General features: G+C 36.7%; 1 protein-coding gene across 2 annotated transcripts in view; it reads right to left on the reverse strand.

Moving 5' to 3' along the window:
• The window catches only part of WDR72 (WD repeat domain 72), a 191,467-nt gene that overhangs the window by 125,097 nt on the left and 46,789 nt on the right, over window positions 1-19,581 (reverse strand). For both annotated transcript variants that reach the window (XM_028100465.2, XM_088024800.1), the window contains exon 13: window positions 13,101-13,303. In XM_028100465.2, coding sequence (XP_027956266.1) covers window positions 13,101-13,303 — 203 coding nt within the window. The remainder of the gene's footprint in view (window positions 1-13,100; window positions 13,304-19,581) is intronic.

Consider the following 19,581-nt stretch of genomic DNA (forward strand, 5'->3'; position numbering starts at 1 on the left):
TCTGAGATTTAAGGGCAAGTGAACGGGGCAATAATATAAACTTTGCTGGGGTAAGAAACCATCTCACCACACTGCCTTTTCATCTTTCGTAATCTATATCAGCTCACCATTGTGCCCATCATACCCACAGTGAATCATTCCTCCCAGTGTGCTAAACATCCTACATGTCATCACCAGTGTTTAATAAATTTTTTCTTATAAACTTCTGAATTGATTTGGACTGATCTAAATATCAATATACCTTATAAACTTTTCAATTGATTGGGACCGGTGTTTAAATATCGGTGGGGAGCCGTTGTGTTCAACAGCTTCTTTTCTTTGTTGTTATTGACTATTTTTTCTTTGCTAGGTCATCTCTCTGCAAGATCAAGTCACATGTAAATCCAATTTGGACTTAAAGCTATTGTCTAGCAAAATAAATATGTATTTTATTTCTAGAAGTCATTTATTTTTTTCTCTATAATTCAAGAAAGGCTGTATCCTCCACCTTCTTACCATCTATTTTTCATGTTTATACCTCATCAGCTTTCAGGCCAGGTGTTTGTTCACCAAGTATTTCTGAATGCCTGCCTTGTGTCAGACATGCGTTAGGTGATGAGGATACTGTGATAAACGAGCAGAGCAGGTCACTGCCCTCTTTGAGCTTATATTGTTGAGGAGGGTGGAGAAGATAAAAAATGAAATAAAAAGTATGCTGAGAAAGAGAATAATGGAACGTGGGCTGCTACTTACTTTAAGGGAAGTGACACTGAGGCTTAGACTTCAAGGTGAAGAACCAGAGAGAAAAGATTCTGGCAGAAGATGAGCAGTCGGGGAAATATGAGTTTTTTAAATAAGACCAAGTAGCTGGGAATTAAATATCTGTGTTATGGTCCCAAATATACAGTTGACAATTTTCTATATCTTTTTCACATATGCTTCATAATTTTGGATTTTATTCTGAGGATGAATACAACTCAGATTAGTATTACCTGAATGTCCATTTCCAAGGCTCTTTTCTTCCCATTCAGGTCATGCTGGTGGAAGCTGAAAAGACTAATTCATAAACCATGATGTGGGTTCAACAGATTTGAACATCATATAGCTGAAGAATATGTGTAATCATTATAGGACTTTACATCACCTCCAAGTAAGTTCAAAATCAAATTTAAAACTCAGAATGTATTTTTGCTAAGAAAGGAAAATATATAGTTCCCAGATTAAGAGATATAATACAAATTACATAACAATAATACTGATTAGCAGTTTGAATTTTATGAACATTTTGAAATATCAAAGGAGATACTTTGTAGGTTTCATTTATGCATCAAGGTATCAACTTGGAAACAAACAAGCAAAAGTCACCAGAGGATAGGAAAAACTCCGATTTAAATTCTTTCCCAAGTATCACTTAGGAACCATCAACTATACCTGCTCTAAGTGAGAAAACTTTTCATTACAATATGGTGTTGAATGTTTTCTCTGAATGAAATTCAGCATATCCTGAAAATGGGAATTAAAAGCAACGACATTAAATGATTTATCAAAAAGACATCAGGAAACTGTAAGTGGGCTGTAAAAGTATAAAGGGACATAATGTGTCATTTATACGTAATTAGGTACTGATTATCTTGTAGATTATATTGTTTGGTTCTGTTATAGTTCATGATCTGTAATTAAGCACCACTTACAAGGCTTTCTTTGCAAAAAGATAAAATGGGGACCAAAAATCCTCAGGTTTAATCCATTTGTAAAGAATAAACAGATTTTGATAATTACTTCTTGTTATGAAACTGAGTTCTGATAAATAAGAATATAATGTTTTAAAATTCAAGAGCTTAGTCCTAGAATCAATGGACATAGAGTATTAGGTTAAGGCAAAAAAAAAAAAAAAAACCCATCAAGCTGTTGTCCCATTAACTGGGCCAGAAAAACGGTAAAGCAAACCATCATCTGAGGCACTGTTGGTTATCCAGAAACTTATTTCTGGTGCAACTCATTGAATCTGCTATATCTGATCCTAACTGTTCCCTTGAGTAACACAGAGAGTTGATCACTTAAGTTAGATGTATATTTCATAGCAGAATTTATTATGGTTAATAGAATTACCATAAAAAGGAAAATAAATTTTTGAATGAAATATACTTAAAACTGATAGCTTTCTACTACTGTCAACCTAATTCTATGCATCCTTGATAACACCAGAAATTTCATACCTAAGGTAAAAAACATGTTCTAAAGATTGGTTAAGCTGATTATTAACATAACTGAACATCAAAAGCAAAAAGGAAAAATATGCTTAAGAGACCTTAAAGACAAAAAAAAAAGAGACTTTAAAGACAGACAATTTATTATCTATAAACTTGACTTTAATTATAAATGACAAAGTTGAAGAGAAGATAGGTCCTTGGTAATTAAAGATGTTAGACTGCTAATCATATGATAAAGTTCTAGAATTTTGTGAAAGTTCCAGATTTACATAACTTCTTAGATTTGGAGAGCCATACCCACTGTCAAATTATTTTTTTGGTTAAGCCTCATGGTGACCATGTAGGAAGACAGGACCCATATTATACCTTCCATACTCTGCTGTATGATGATCGATGCCATGCTATGGTTTTGGCAAAACAGGGTTTGACTGAAGAGACAAAAGAGACAGATCTCCTATGGCACAGGCCAAATCCTCAAAGGAATGGACAGGATGAAGAGGTCCCAAGAGTCTTGATTCAAATTTCAGAAATGATTAGTACTAGGACAGCTAATCAGGGCACTTAGGCAGGGTTAAATGTTCCAGAACCAGAAGAAGGTAATAGTCCTAAAACGGCAGCCACCCTGAGTTAGAACAACTTCCCATCTGTAGGCAGAACTGTAAGAATGCCCCCAAGATTCTCAGCCCCTTGTGAAATATACCCTCTTCCAGTTATTCAACCAAACACAAATCTAGGTACTGTGCCAATGTAATCAGGGTTTCAAGTCAGTTAACTTTAAAATGGGGAGATTATCTGAGTCATCCTGATTTATTCCCATAGATTTTTTAAAAGCAGAGAGTTTTTAAATAGTTGTCGGCAGAAGGAGACGTCAGAGATTCAAAGTATAAGGGGACTTATACAAAACAATTTCTCTGCTGCTGGCTTCAAGCTTAGGGGAGCTTTTTTGGGAAGGTATGTGTGGTCCCGGGTTGATAGCCGGCAAGAAAACAGGGACCCCAATCCTACAGCCACAGGTAACTGAACTCTGCCAATAACCTGAATAAGCTTGGAAAAGGGCCCCCAGCCCCAGATGACACAGCAACCGCAGGCTACCTAGATTTCAGCAATGGGAGACCCTGCACAGAGAATCCAACCAGGACATGCCAGACTCTTGGCACATGAGAAGCTGTGATATGATAAATGGGTATGGCTCTAAGCCTCTATGATCATAATAATTTGTTACATAGCAATAAAAAATTGAAACATCATCATTTTGAAGGGTTCAGGCAGAAGAAGCCAGCCAGAGTGGTCATCCAGGAGAGCTGAGATCGAGGTTCTCTGGAAAGGCAACCTGGAAGGAAGAGGTATACTAAACAGGATTGATTAGAGAAAAGAAAAGAAAAATCAGAGATCCAAAGAAAAGTCAAATCCTATCAGCTAATCACAGAAAAAGCAGGGAATTCTGGAATTCGAGGATTATAGGAGCAATTCCCAAACTGACTTTTCGTCCACTGCATCCACTGCTTAGTTAGCAATGAATGTTTATTGAAGGAAACGGGTGGGCAAGTGAAGACAGGACAACCTGGGAGCCCAGGAGTGAGCCTGACTGCAGGCTCCATCCATCAGTGCATGCAGCCATACTGGCACTGAGAAGAGAAGAGACAGGAACCAACAGGCCCAGTACTGGATCTAAACCTAATTTACTGGGCGCCTGGTTGGCTCAGATGGTTAAGCGTCTGCCTTCGGCTCAGGTCATGATCCCAGGGTCCTGGGATCGAGTCCTGCATCAGGCTCCCTGCTCCTTGGGAGCCTGCTTCTCCCTCTGCCTCTCTCTCTGTCTCTCTGTCTCTCATGAATAAATAAATAAAATCCTTAAAAAAAATAAACCTAATTTACTGTATGATTCAATCAAGACTAGGCTCTAAAATCCTCCTAGTAAAGAAAGGAGAGGAGAAAACAGGTAACCTGATCACTTCCAGTTCTAACGCGCCACGGTGCCAAAAGTGGAAATAAAGGCTCCCGGTGAACTTGTGCTCCTCCATTACTACTCTTTATGCAACCAAATTAAAATTTTACTTCAAGGAGCAAAAGGGAAAACAAAACATTTGCTACCAGAGAGTAAATGGAGAGGACCAAGTTCTGTGTAAAGACCCAGAGACCTCTCGTGCAAGCAGGAAGAAAGGGATAAAGGTGAGTACAACTTTATATTTTGTGAGCTTTCATATTGGCTTTCTAGACACCGTCAGGTCTGGGACAACATGTGAAGACCAAAAAAATCCCCAAAACCTAAAATTTTCATTCATATGTGAATTTGCACCGAGTTAAGTATGTGCATAAGAAGTCCCTGCTGCTCACAGCAGTTTCTTATGACCCTTTTTAATATCTGGCGGAATGATCATAGGTGGACCCAAAGCTTATGCAGGATATTTTAATTTAGGATTGAAACAGCTGTTTCCAGGGTAATATGGGCTTCACTGTATATAGAGAATTGCAGATAATGTCATTTATGTCATTATTTGCATTTAATGTCATGAATGCCACTGGGGATGAAGAGGACTGGTTGTACCTCCAAGATGTCACTATTAAAATGCAATTCAGAAAAACAGATGGGGATATTAGCTGGATATATTCTTCAATAAGTTCATGCTCTTTTAGTTCCAATGAATAAAGCTAAACTCTTAATACATTTTGTTTTTACCAACATAGGGGAAACATTCCATGAGAATAAATGCTTTCTTTTCTGAGAATTGCTTCCTGTTACATTTTTGCATTTGCAGCTCTCTTAGGACCAGTTTCAACATAAGTCATTGGTACAGAAGTAGTGCTCCTGTTGGGATTCCTTTAAATGGGTCCAGATGGTACTCTCAGTCAATAAGTGATATTACTAGCTTTCAAGAGGAAAGATTTTGTTCTCCTTCTTTTCTTTCCTGTTACACTAACCCTTTTAGTTAACATCTGAATTTCTAGAAACATCATTTTTTACACCTGAAAATATCATCCACTGTGGTAGTCATAAACAATAAGATATAAACACAAGATACTCCTGATACAGGATGATACCTTGGTCACTGAGGAAATGCCAAGGTTCTGCAAAAAGGTAACATTTACCATTGCTTTGTCATCAGAACTAGCAAACTGTCTAACAAGAGAACATACAAATCCACTGAAGTGAATTTGCATCCCACCAGGTACAGACCTCTTTCATTAAGTTGAAAACCTTTGGGTCCTCTTTACAAGAAGCAGGGTGTTAACAAATTTGGGAAATCACAGGTTTTTAAAAAGCAAAAGCAATTTACAACTGAGAAGAATGTAAGAAAGGAAAGAAGAAATGAGGGAGAAAAAAGTCCCTAAACAGGGTCATATCTACGATATGGACAAGATTACAGAATTCATAGTTTCTACAGTATCTCTATAAAATTATTAATGTAGAAATGCAATTTGAAACCATACTTTAATAAATTATGTAACATTCCCTAGGTTAAGCTAAAAAATTAAAATGCCTGGTGTGTTTAACTTCTGACTCAGGTTTCCATGCCAGCATATCCACCCTGCAAGTGAACTCAGGATGATAACCAGACTATTTAATTCAAAAAGAGTTATGATCTTAGATTTCTGTGTTTCTTACAGGTTTGATGAATACTTGGGGGAGGGACAGAGAGGAACTGAGCTAAACTGATGCAAAATCTAGTACTAAAGAAATGATATAAACATTTATTCACTGAAAGGGTTTACTTTAGAATTAACAAAAGAGATAACCTTTTTTGGAACCAGCTAAAACCAATGCAGAGCAAACCCTTTCTCCTAGAAATCATGACTGCCTATCAGCAATTATAAAAACAATAACGCTGACCTTGAATCAGCCTTAAAGGTCTTTGTATACAATTATATTATCAGCTTTATGAATTTTCAGTTGCTATCTCAGCCACAAATTCAATAAATGCAGAGTTGCTCAGTAATAGGAAGATGGCAATTTTAACAGCCTTCACTGAGAAAGGCATTTGAGAAACATGTTTTACCAGCATTTTTTCGTGTTAAAAACTGACAGTTCTTTCAAATCCTGCTCAGCACACCTTTGATGAAGACTTGTGACATCTTAGGTAAACAACAATAAAAATTGAAATCATATTCAGACAAAACCAGGAATGATTTAAATAATATCTGCAACCCTAGGAAATCAGCAGTCAGCTAAATGGCTTTTACACCTAGAAAGTTTTCTTTTTATCCAATATTAAGATTCAAAGTAAACTCCTGAAACATCTTTTTTCTCATCTTGAGTTCATAATTTCATTTCCTCTTCTGTAATCTTAAACATAACAGCTAGCAACAGCACAGAACCCAAAGCAAAGAGCCTGCATGTGGAGTTATTGAAATTAACAGATTCCGTATCTTTTACCACCAGCCAGGTATCATAGCAACCTTGGATTGCTGAAAACTGCTAGAAAACTCTTCAAAACCAGCCAGACTCTGCTTTAGGGAAATCTTTGACAACGCTGGGGACATTACTGGCTGTCAACATCTGTGGGTGTTGCTATGGGCACAGTTACAAAGAACCTTGCCATCTACACAAAAAGATATACACGCAGAGAAGGTGGAAGGGACACAGATAAATTGATAAGAAAATCAAAAAGAAGAAATAATTGCACTGGCAATATACAATAGGCACACAATTCTGAGACCATGTTTTACACTAATTCTTTTCCAATTGAAGCTAGAGAATCCAAATTCAACTTAACTGTAATTGTGACTAAACACGAACCGGGGGTGGAAATAATATCCTAAAACTCTGCACTCATACCATTTATCACAAGTCTTAATTTAAACCTCGAAGTGAATTGCATTTAAAATAATATTTAAACTTCCACTTATAAACCCTTGATAATCGTTTATAAATCTACAGAAGAGAAAAGAACAGGTTACCATGAACAAGAACCCAGTATCGATTTTTCGGCGGTGCAGTAAGGCATCTCCATTCTATTTGGCTACTGTCAAAGCCACTCTAACAGCTGGAGTCAAATTGCACTATTTACAGCAAGAGCCCTTGTCAAGTGGACCGTAAGTATCCTAACAATACACTATTCAAATGGCACTTTGCCACACAAATTGCTGACTTGATGAATAACCCATGTCAATGACTAAGGCCAATATAAAAGTTTCATTTTTATGAGAGGCTTTACATTCACGCATTAAGTAAGCTTTCTTTGAAGAACCATCAGGCTATATATTTCAGGGACGCCGAAAATAATTAAAATCTGTTTAAATACATCAAGGGAACTTGACAACATTAATATGGATCTGGTGTTAACTACATTTGTCACACGAGTCAGAACAGTGCCCTTCGTCTGTTCCTGGCACTCCCCACCGACACGTGCAGCACAATGTGGGACCTCAACCAGCCACGCACCATGACATACGAGCATTCTCCTTTTGTGCCTCAAATCTACATGGCCAACGAGTGTTTAGATACAAGCAATGCTTTGAAGTCCTGTGAGGAAATTCATGGTTGCTTCTGTGTGCAGAGGGACAGCTGGGGTCATTTAACGGTGTGTTTTGTACTTTTCACAGTGACTCTGAGACCTCCTAAATTAGTTCTGAAAGAAAGCTGTGAGATGCTTTTCATACTTTTCCTCAACACTGAGGTGACCGCATCATAAAGTTTAAATTTATGCCACAAAATGAGAAAGGGACATTCTTCATAAAGGAGCCATCAAAAAAAGGTATTGATTAAGTATTAGAGATGTTTATTTAACTATTATATGTCATAGGAGTGGTTATACTCTATCAAAAAGTTGCATCACTTCACATGTTTAAAAAACAAATTGGTTTGTATATTTCTCTGCTACTGTATATTTTTCTATCTTAATAGGAAGAGTGTTGTCATTTAGAAACTCAAGTTTTAAGCTGAGATTGACTAGATCAAAATACTCAGAAAATAATCTTAGTCCAATGTATACAGAGAGAAATTCCTATATTTTAGAAATTCCTATATTTTAGTGATGTGCTTGGATGTCTAATAACAAAGATTTATTTTCTTTTAAAGTTACACAAAATTGATGCAAAATATTTTGTACATTAGAAAAAAATAGCTATATGCTCTTTATTACCTTAAAAACTATACCAAAAATTAACTACTCATCAAGAAGGTGAAAATTATCATTCTTTATTAAGGATTTATCCCTATGTATACAATTAATTGTTTTCAAATACATGTTATTTGTTCTTTTCTATAGTGACTAAATTTTGGTAATAAAATATAAATAATTCAATCAAGACTGAGTTAATGTACAATATGTAATGTTGCCACATGAATTATTATTTCATATTTATACACGTAAATTTACAGGTAAAATTTAAAGCATTATCATTTAGAAACTACTCTAATTCTATTCTGGTTATGTTTTTGTGTCATGAAATATGAAAGAACTAACATTTCATTTTGATAAAGTAATCAGAAGTGGGATCCAATTTTTTTACTGGTGGCCTACCAGTGCACCATCTGTGTTTTATGAGAGGTAGCAGGATAAAGCCCTAATAAGATTTTTCAGCAAATGGTACCAAACAGACAACACTCAAGGTCAAGTGAAGGTTAAAAATGTGTATTTCTAGAAAGCTCACTGGAATATAAATAAATGTAAATGAATTCTCTATAATCAATTTTATATGTTTGGAAAAAGATGTATGTGCAAGTACATTATTTAAAGGAAATGCCATTAAAAAATCTTGCTTGGATTGGGAGCTATCATGTGCATATTTGTTTTTCTCAAAAGGCAGATTTCCAAACACATGTGCATTTCATGATTTCTATCAGGGAATAGACATGATACAAGGTCTTTGGGATTGCATTCTACATAGTGCAGAAGAAGTTGGAATAAGTTGTTTTATTAAAAATTCAGGTATCTAGGGAGAGGAGATGTGTTGGCTGTTTTGCCAGTTCCTCCTAGTGCCTCATGATCTCAAAGTCTAGAGAGGACTGTTTAGATCAGAAACTGGCAAACTGTAGCCAGTAAGCATCAGACCTGGTCCACTGCCTGTGTTTGTAAATAAAGTTTTATTGGAGCACAGCAACACTTGTTTGCCTAAGAATTGTTTATGGTAGCTTCTGTGCTCCAACAGCAGAGCTGAGTAGTTAGAACAGTGAAAATCTGGCCCTTAAAGCCTAAAATGTTTATCATCAGATTCTTTACAAAAAAATTTGCTTATCTCTGGTTGAGTTCAACACTGTCCGATACAAATAAAATGTAAACCACGTATATAATTTTAAATTGCCTAGTAGCCATATTAAAAAAAAACAAACTCTTTAGAAACAGGTAAAATCCATTTTAATAACATATTTTATTTAACCCTATATATAAAAAGATCATTTTAACATGTGGTGCTAGCCACATTTCAAGTGTTCAATAGCCATATGTGATTAGTGGCTACCATATTAAACAGTGCAGTGCTAAACAATCAACCAGGGGGGCTGTTGGGCCCTATCTGATAGAAAATTAATCTTTTTTTTTTTAAGAAAGGGCATGACAGTTAAAATAATCCTGTTTATTACTCATTTACAGACAAGAAATGCAAAAAAAAGGGGGGGAAGAAAAAAAGAGTTTAAAACTAAGAAACCAACCAACAGACAAAACAGGCCTTTTCTCCTTAAAATATGATGCAGCCTACAAAGATTTCTGCCATGTACAGATGATAGTAAGGTTGTTTATTTCCTACTTTGAAGCTAAATTCCTCCCACTGCAATTTAAACAGCTTCTATCTTGTTTTATCCTCAGCAGAATCTGAGAAAAGCAGTTCCCCATCACTAATATGATATTGTATTCCTTTAAATCCTTTAAGACTCTGGCCCTCTCCTACTCCAAAGATTTTTCTTTGTCTAGCTGCACAAATTCAACAACTCTAGCATTTCAAATTGGACCCATTTTGAAAGTGTCGTATTGTATTTGTCGTTCTCTATAAAATCTGTTCCCAAATCTATATGCACTCTTCGAATGCAAGAAGAAAACTTGAATATAGCATTCAAATAAATTCCAAATATTTCGAAACACAAGTGGCTCACCACACAGATCTAACATGCTTTTCTTCCGTTTAAACAATTCACTCTACCATTTGAAAGTATTTCACTGCATGTCACTAAAATCCACATAAAAAAGTTCCGAGACACAAAGTAACTTTATACATTTCTACATTTCACAGGGTTACTGTACCTCATTTTCCTACCTCTAAAATGAGTGTGATTCAAACCCTCTTCTTTCAAACTATTTTTTTCTTATGAAAACCCATGAAGCATTTTATTATATTAATAATAAGGAGAACGGAGAATTTCCAAGCACTCTTGAAATTTCATGCATATTAAATTTGTAAATAAAAGATTAAGATAAAACAATCTCAAGAGCTTAAATCAAAGAGGATAAAAGGAAGATATGCAGCACATAACTGGAGAAGATAGAACTTAGGGGAAGCACAAATAAAAACAGCTCTAATTAGCAGTAAGCTCAATAATAATGGAAGTATGGTGTCTAGAACAAAGGAGGTGATAGTCCTGTTTGATTAAACTCGCCAGCTCTGAAGAGAGCAAAGGTTAGAAATCGCAGTCATCTAAGGCAAAGGGCACTCGCAAGGAAATAAAGCTGGAATAAGCCTAAAAGTAGGAAAACAAGACTCTGGCATTTTATTGCTTCCCGGAGTCAAGAAAGAAACAAAATTACATAAAGAAAATGAAATCTATATATACTATTACCACTACCTAAAGGGTAGCTCTGAGGTCCTCCAAGAAACTGAAAGAAATAGTAATCAGTTTACCTTCTGGGAATTAAACTAGTAAAATAGGCATTTGATGAATGAGATTTGCTCCTGCAGACCCTGGGCATCTGACATGCACGAGTCAAGACATATCTCTGAGTTCTCGTCTGCTATTCTAGCATATAATTCCCCCTATAAGATGCACACTCTGTTATGCATAGAGAGCAGGAAAGCCACATTAAGATGGGAGTGCGGGGCAGTCATCTGGGCTCACCCACCGGGCTTTATTTACCTCAGCCTTGTAACACGTAGGCTTTAATTTCCCACATTTGGAGACTAAGACTTTATGACTGTCATTTCCGGTTGTGAATGTTCAAGTCTCATCAGACCGACATACTTTTCCTTACAAAACAGGACCTATTTCAAGAATGTGAAAAGCAGTTTTTGGAATCTAAAATCAATCTGACTAAATGAGAAAAGAAAAACTACAAACCAACAATGACAGGCTGTAGCCTAATGACTGATTTTAACATCTGAAGGAGGAAAGTATGAACAAAAGTGGGTGGCCAAATGCAGTCTTAAAAAATAAAGATGCAAAATTTAGGAATTTGTCAGTGTAGATCAGCCTTACCCAAGAAACGCAGTACCTCGCATCAGACTCTCAGAGCTCAGGTAATGAGCAGCCCCTACCCCTGCCCCCCTCTGTGGTTTTTCCCCGCGGCTACCCTTAGCTTTGCTACAATGACAATATGCTGAGTGATGAACAAAATTTCAATGACATTTATCATCATAAACTAGAGCATTGTCATTCTAGTTTATACATGCATTTCTTGGGTGTTTGGTTAGTGTGGCTCAGTTCTCAAAAGGTTGATAAAGCCTGGCCCCACTGATGAAATCTAAATCAAGTCTTTAAACCCAAAAAGCTGAAGATCGCACACGGTACCCCCACCCCCAACCTGCAGCTTTTTTTTTTTATTAATTTATTTTTTAAGTAGGCTCCATACCCAATGTGAAGCCTGAACTGATGACCCTGAGATCAAGAGTCACATGCTCTACTCACTGAGCCAGTCAGGTGCCCCACACCCCCCTTTTTCTCCTACCCTGCAGCTTTAAGGCACAGCTTGAGCAGCTCATGAAGCTTTCTTAGAGATGACATATCCTGTTGCCTCTAACCATACATATGCACATGAGATAAAACAAAGCCTTATTTAAAGTCCTTATTAATGGTATTTTAAGTCTTCATAATACCATTAAAATAATGGTAAATGTGAACAAATTAGTGAAACTTTGATTTAGAAATCCCACTTCTGGAAATATAACCCATTAAATAATACTGAATATGAAAAAAAGCTTTAAGGTTCATAGATATGTTATTCATAAAAGTGAAACATAAAAAACAATCCCTATATTAACCACAGGAAAATAATTTAATCAGTAATAGTATATGCAAAGTATAGAGCATGATGCAGTCATTAAAAAGTCATACATAATATTATGAAAATAGGTTTACATAGAAAATACTCCATTAGATATATAATATAAATGGCATAGTTACAGCAACATGATGAGTGGATAACTTAGAAATATAGATGACAAAAAGATGGAAGAGTCCCTTAAGAAATCAGATTAAATTATCATATTATTTTACAACTGAAAATAAGAAAGCTCATCCAAATCTCTGTGGTTGACTTGGTTTATGAAACTAAATGCAATCTCCATCACTGTGTATTAATTAAGGCTTGGAATCCTAAAGAGCTGGTGATCCTATAGAGGCTGAATATATAAAAAAATTTCCATACAATAATCCAGTTTTTGTGATACTTTTTTGGTTTATTCATAATAAGCATTTTAAAGAAGAGGTAATATATACTCAACTGAAAAACAAAAATGGATCCAGACCACAGAATATAGCCCCTCCCCCAAGTGAAAACCATCCAGAACTCAAGAGATAATATAAGATTGACTCAATTACGATAGCCAGAACCTATCTTGTCAAAAAGAATGCTGTACCAAACCTAATAATCACTTTAAAGTTATCCTGATTCACCCAAGATCACTTGGTAGATATGTCTGGTAGATTAAGTCACCTCTCAGTTCTCGTTTCTGTGCTGACATTTAATTGCCACATATCCATGAAGGAACATCACTTCTTACTCGGGGTTGATCATGTTCTCTGGGAGCAGCAACTTGGTTTGAACTTACCTTACATGAAGACTCCACCTGCAGACCAGGGCAAGGTATTGGCCCAAACTGATAGGAGCTGGAGGATCTCTGTTCTACACTTTTGTGCTTATGTGTCTCTGAGGCAACGGGAAGTACAGAATCGGGCTTTAGAAGCTGTGAATCATCACAACAATTGAGAATAATTCTTGCTCTTTCTCCTGTTTCATGTCTTTCCAAAGTGCCTGGAAAACAAGATTAGAAATAAAAAAAAATTATGCACAATATTTACTCTGAAAGAATGAAAAGAACAAGACACTTTTATCAGAAAAAAAATTAAAGTTAAAATTAAAATTTTTTAAATGATCATGCCTTCTTACAAATGAAAAAGTAGCTTGGGAGCATTCTCTAAATTATTCAAATCATCATCTAACAAAGGCTGAAATTATGGGCTTGAAAACCTCATCTTCCTCTTTGTGCTTTTTTTATCCACTGAAATCAACAGGGCATTCAATAGTCTTTAACAGTAAAATCTTTACTTATTATACACTATGCAAGTGATCAATAACAACCAACTATGGAATATTTTAGTGCTGTCCCCTAGTGTTTCAACTCACAAACAACAGAGAACTGCAGTGCTGTTTGCTAAAAAAAGAGAAGTTTCTGTTGGTAATATATGTACATAATTTAAGTGGATAGGACAAGGAAGAACACAGATGCTACCTCCTTTTCCCAAGGGCCCTCACTGCTTCAGGAATGCAGACTACTCTAGAATTTTGTTATTGTTGCTATTATATCCTTTGACTTTTATTTATGTTATTAGAAGAAAAAAACCCTCACAAACAATCCTTTGCCCTCTTCTCTGCCATTCCTTCAGTTCCAGAATTTCAAGATGCTAGTAAGTTCAATTCAAATTTAAAAGGATCAAGTACAAAGTAGAGCAAAAGTATCAGAATACAACTCACAAGGAGTTAATGCTTTTATAAAATACAATGCCGAACTCTCACTGAAATCTTAATAAATATGAATTAATCATGACCGCTGTCTCTTATGAGTTCACTTACATTATTCATATTATATTAAATATAAAACCGATATCCTACTAAGTAAAGATGCTAAGGAAAATTAACTTGACATACAAACTTAATACAGATTTCATCTCATATTACTCCTTCCTTATCAATGAGAAAGTAGTTGTACTAATTGTTAAGAAGGAGAAAGGTAATTCTTACTAGTAGTATTTTTTTAAGATTTTATTTATTTATTTGAGGGAGAGAGAGAGTGCACAAGCAAGGGGAAGGTCAGCAGGGCAGAGAGAGAGGGAGAGAAACCCAAGCAGACTCTGAGCTGATCATAGAACCTGATCTCAGGACCCTGAGATCACGACCTGAGCTGGAACCAAGAGTTAGATGCTCAACTGACTTAGCCACCCAGGTGCCCCTCTTCTTAATAGTATAAAGAAAATATAAATTTAAAGGAATTGCAATAAGGAAATGAAAATAATTCTATATTACTATCTTTAGATAAGTAGATTAGAAAGTTAGGACTATCCAGTCTTTTCTCATTTTCCTCTTCTCTTCCATATCATTTCTTTACAGCAACTAAACCTCTATTAGTTGGTACTTTGGATTCTAAATCAGCAACAGCTACTATGCTAAAATATTTGGTGGAAGTTTAGTCTCTAGTCTCTTAAGAATGACATATTTTTTTCATTCTAACATTTCTGCATTCATAAATTAACACCTTTAGCATATAAACTCACAAACATGTTATTTTTCTAGGCTTTTTTTCCCCATCAAGATGGATATATCTTGAACAAATAAAGCTGGCAGCAGCAAGAAAACCCCTTTTTTCAAGGACGATAATAACAAGTTTCTCAAACCAAAGATAGTACTTATTACTCCTTTCTGAAAATGACTGCATTCCAGAACTTGTAACTGTGACCCCTAGCAAACCTCACTGACTTTCTGAAGTATCTCTCTTTGAATATGGTATCACCATGGATAGTTTCTCCTCATAGGGTTTCTGTGGTTCCTCAAACTGTGATTTCTTTTTTTTTAAAGATTTTGAGAATTCTTGGGAAAGAATTTATTGTACTTTAATACATATAATATGTGCCTTAAACTATACATTTTACACATACATATACATTATTCTATACCTAATGTCTTACACAGACATAACTATTTCTTGCAATTCTCAGTGATGAAAATAGTTTACCCATGAACTCAGGCAGCCGTAATCTATTTTCATTCATGCATAGATAAATAATCAACTTAGCATCTACTGTGGGTCATTCATTCACTATGCCAGATGCTGGAAATTTATGCTAAACAAGAATGACTCAGTTCTTGTCCCTCGTGAGCTTGCTTACTTAACATCTCATGGTTGTGTAGAGGCAAGAAAGATCTTAAAACTAATATGCTATAATATATAAAGTAACACAAAGTTATTTTTACTCCAAACTAAAAATGTCCCATTCTAACAGAATGTGGGACACTTGGTTTTGTTTACAATAGCTTCCATCATGATTAGCTGTAAAGTATGTGAAAATAATTATTTTGTTCCAAAGAACTGGTGGAAGCACAAATGTGACATAAGGAATCATGAGAGTGAGTCAATTTCTTTTAAAGTCATCATAGACAGGTAAATTGCACGTTCAAAAAAATGAAGTGATTTTATTAAAAGTTCAAGACAACAGCTTTTAAAAGCCCTTGGTCAAAACACTGAGAGTGGATAAATAGCAAATCCCAGGTATGCCATTCACCAAATCACTGTTGCTTAGTTCCAAATTCACCTACATTGCCTGCTCTGTGAAAATGATTATGTGCTCTTTAAATATTATTCCTTCAACAGCTGGTACAATGTTAACTTGTGTGGATAAAAGGTGATAGAAAAAAAAAAAGAGGGGCACACCTGGGTGGCTCAGTGGGTTAAGCGTCTGCCTTCAGCTCAGGTCATGATCCCAGCCCCTTGTAGGGCTCCTTCTCCCTCTGCCCCTTCCCCTGCTTGTGCGATCCTGCTCTCTCTCTCTCTCTCTCTCTCTTAAATAAATAAATAAAATCTTAAAAAAAAAAAAGAAAAAAGGAAAGTCTAGTAGAAGAAAACGGTTCTGTATGCTGTGCTGCAGCAGTATGGGTGGCTTCCCCAGCACCAGGCTCCAGCAGTGTGGGGCAGCCTGAAGCACCCAGCAGGTAGCAGCTGCCTTGGGCACACACTATGTGGGGCTGTATGACAGAGTACTTCTAGTGAGACATCTCTCTGGGAATGCTGTTCCCTAGCACCTTAGGGAGTCTATTTCTGGCAAGCTCTACCACACCACACCAGACCACACCAGCTTTTCCACCATCCAGTGACCACAGCTATGACCTTTCCTGTAAAGTCAGTATCTTAGCCCTGGGGCTGGGGTGTCTCTTCCTTGCACAGCCTATCTCAGCTCTAGGGGTAGTGGCTGCTCCTTAAATCTGCTATTCTTATATTCTCTAGAGTCTTCTTTAGTTCTTCCCAACCAGTTCCTCATATCAAATTCTTTGTGAAGGTTAATAATTGTTTATATTAAATTTTCTCTGGTCAAATTACTGTGTCATTTGTCTCCCCTGATTAGACAGATTGCTATACCGTGATAAAACTCTTTCGATGCAGAATGTTCTTTTAAATAGATTCTGAAATTATGGGATTCATATAACTTCAGGGACATATTTAAATTGTTAGAAGAGTCTATGGCAAAAACGGTAAGCAAGGAGGGACGGCATGACCCTGAGGAGGTCCAATAAGCAGAGCCTTTGTAACTTTAATAACGGTGTTTGGCAGCAGACAGAATTATCACTGCTTCCTGATATTAAAGAAATATCAGAAACTGAAGGTTTACAAACTTGCTTAATTCAACACCCAATTTCAAGAGAATTGTTGCTTTCCAAAATGAACTCAATGATAACTAGATCTTTTTTTTTCTTTTGCTCTGTGCTACGTCAAGAATACAAGCTAACTCACACTTAACTCTTCATTTGAATCAAGCTGAACACGATAAGGAAAGATATGTGTGAATTACATGTGATTTTATGTGATAATATAATTTCCTCCCTCAAAGTAGGTAGTATGTGAAAAATACCATAAAATCTATTCCAAGTAAAACTGTATTGTATAAAAATGCTTTCTATGCAAATATGTAAATATCTTGCAGTTTTTCTATTGCTTTTCCATTAACAGGAGTTTTAATACAATCTGTTCTGATCATAAACTAATAATAGTACCTCTGAGGATGGAATCAATCCTGAGAAAAGAGAGCTTGGAACAATTAGTGTCCTAACAGAGTGAAGTAAAGATGACACCGGTAAGCATTAGAAGTACTTTTCAGTGATCCCAAATTGCTTATTCCTCAAAAAGCCAGTGCACAGAAATATAAGGAATAGCAAGATCCTCTGTGCAGAGCCCTAGGCCATATTGACAATATTTCCACTGTCTATCCTGCTTTCACTGCCAATTTGACATTGCATACCTCATCACTTTTTTTTAACCAAAATTTTCCCTGTGTTCCCTCTTTGCAACCCTGTCTAGCTATCACCGTCTCTACCTGTCAGGGATGACAGCCTGCAGACATCACTGGATGGTGGCTCAGAGGAGACCTGATGCCAGACTCCCTGCACATGAATCCTGGTTTTACCCTGACAGTCGTCTGGCTCTGGGCAAGTCATTTTACATTTCTGTGCCTCCGTTTCCTCACCTGTGCAATGGGGTTAATAATTATTCTGACTTCACAGGGTTACTATGTGGATTTTCACTGAGTAGATATTTTAAAAGGCTTAGAAGGTTCTGGCACACAGTGTGTGCTGTTCTATATGACAGCCCCCCTCTGACACATGACAAGTTCTCACTCAGCCCCTTGTGAGCAGTTTCACAAACCTCCTTGGCTCTTTGGCTCTGGGATCTGCCTGATACCTGGGCCTGGGGTCACTACACATATGACCAGAGTGGGCCCCCCACTGTCTCCTACCTGAGACTCAAATCTTCTCAATCAGCCTTGCCTCTCAGGCTAGTTATAATCAGAATCAGTAGGATTATATTTTTGACTTATTTTTTAATCCTCTTTAGTAAACCAGGCTGAAGTCTGGCATAAATTAAAGGCTAGATAAATACTTCTTAATGGATTATATGACATCAGCAACCTGGCTAATGATTTTTTACTGTGGCAACACTTGGGATTAAATCCAAACTCCTTGACCTACAAGTCATATTCTTGCCTCTGCTTCCTCCTGTGTCATCCTCCCCTTGCTCACAAATCAGATCTTTTTAAATAGGCTTGAAATAAACACATCCTTTCCTGCCAGCTCTGTCTCACTCTTTAAGTATTAGCTTAATATCTCACCTCCTCAGAGGGGACTTTCTAAAGTAAATTCTTATCCTCTCTTGAATTGTTTTCTATCTTAGCTCCTTTCCTTTATTTTATAGAACTTAACACATTTGTATTTGGTGTATTTGATTTGCTTGCTTAAATTCAGGGCTGCCCCACTTCCAGATGCTATTTTTTTTTTTTTTTTTGCAAGTATGATTTCTATGAGCTTGGAACAAAGCAGGGGTCAATACTTGTTCACTGAATGAATAAATTAAATGTTACCCTTTTCCCTGTAGCAGTGGAAAGAGAAGGCTATGAAGGCATCAGAGCATACCAGGGTCTCAGTGTGACGGGAGTTAACACCAAACTATTCTCATTATAAACTTCAACCCCAGAGCCAGCAGGCTGCCAGCACTGGGAATAGTACATTCACATGACTGGTGCCTGTCCTACCCCACCACTATGCTGCTGGGTCCTCCTGATGCCCCAAGAATTTGGAACTGGTAACAGAGAATCAGTCTCTGAATTAAACATGTTGACTTGTGGAGTAGCCATTTCTTGCTCCACAAACTAAGGAGCAAAAAATGCTAGTCTACAGAGAAAAAAGAATACAAAAATGCACAGAGAGACACGGGAAATGCACAAAGAAGGAAGAAAAGAGAGACAGAAAGGGAGGGAGGAAGAGACAGACCTTCAACTTTCTAGTTGTGTTTTTAGTCCCTTCCTAAGGATTACTGCCCCTGAAGTCTCTGCAACACACCCCTGAGTCCTTACAATAAATACTTCTTTCTGATAAACCAATTTATCTTTATTTTTAAACTTTTTTAGATTTTTTTAGATTTGAGAGAAAGAAACAGAGGGAGAGAGACAAGCAGATTCTGCACTGAGCTCGGAGCCTGATGTGGGGCTGGATCTCACGACCCTGAGATCATGACTTGAGCCAAAATCAAGAGTTGGACACTTAACTGACTGAGCCACCCAGGGGCCGCTAAACCACTTTAATTTGGCTTCTGTTTCTTAGCTACCCGAAGGGCCTAATAAAGAAGGAACAAAGATGTTGAAAAAGCCAAGTTTGAGAACATCCAAACAGATATGCAAAGTTAACAATGTAGAGTTCCAGGTAGAGGTAGAAGCATGAAGACAAAGGCTTAGGTTTTGCCAGCAGATGGGCGGGGACTAAATCCCAACGAAAGA

The sequence above is a fragment of the Eumetopias jubatus genome, unplaced genomic scaffold, assembly GCF_037043125.1.
Source record: "Eumetopias jubatus isolate StellerSeaLion01/CBP00866 unplaced genomic scaffold, mEumJub1_p1.0 scaffold_7, whole genome shotgun sequence".
Classification (NCBI taxonomy): Eukaryota; Metazoa; Chordata; class Mammalia; order Carnivora; family Otariidae; genus Eumetopias; species Eumetopias jubatus.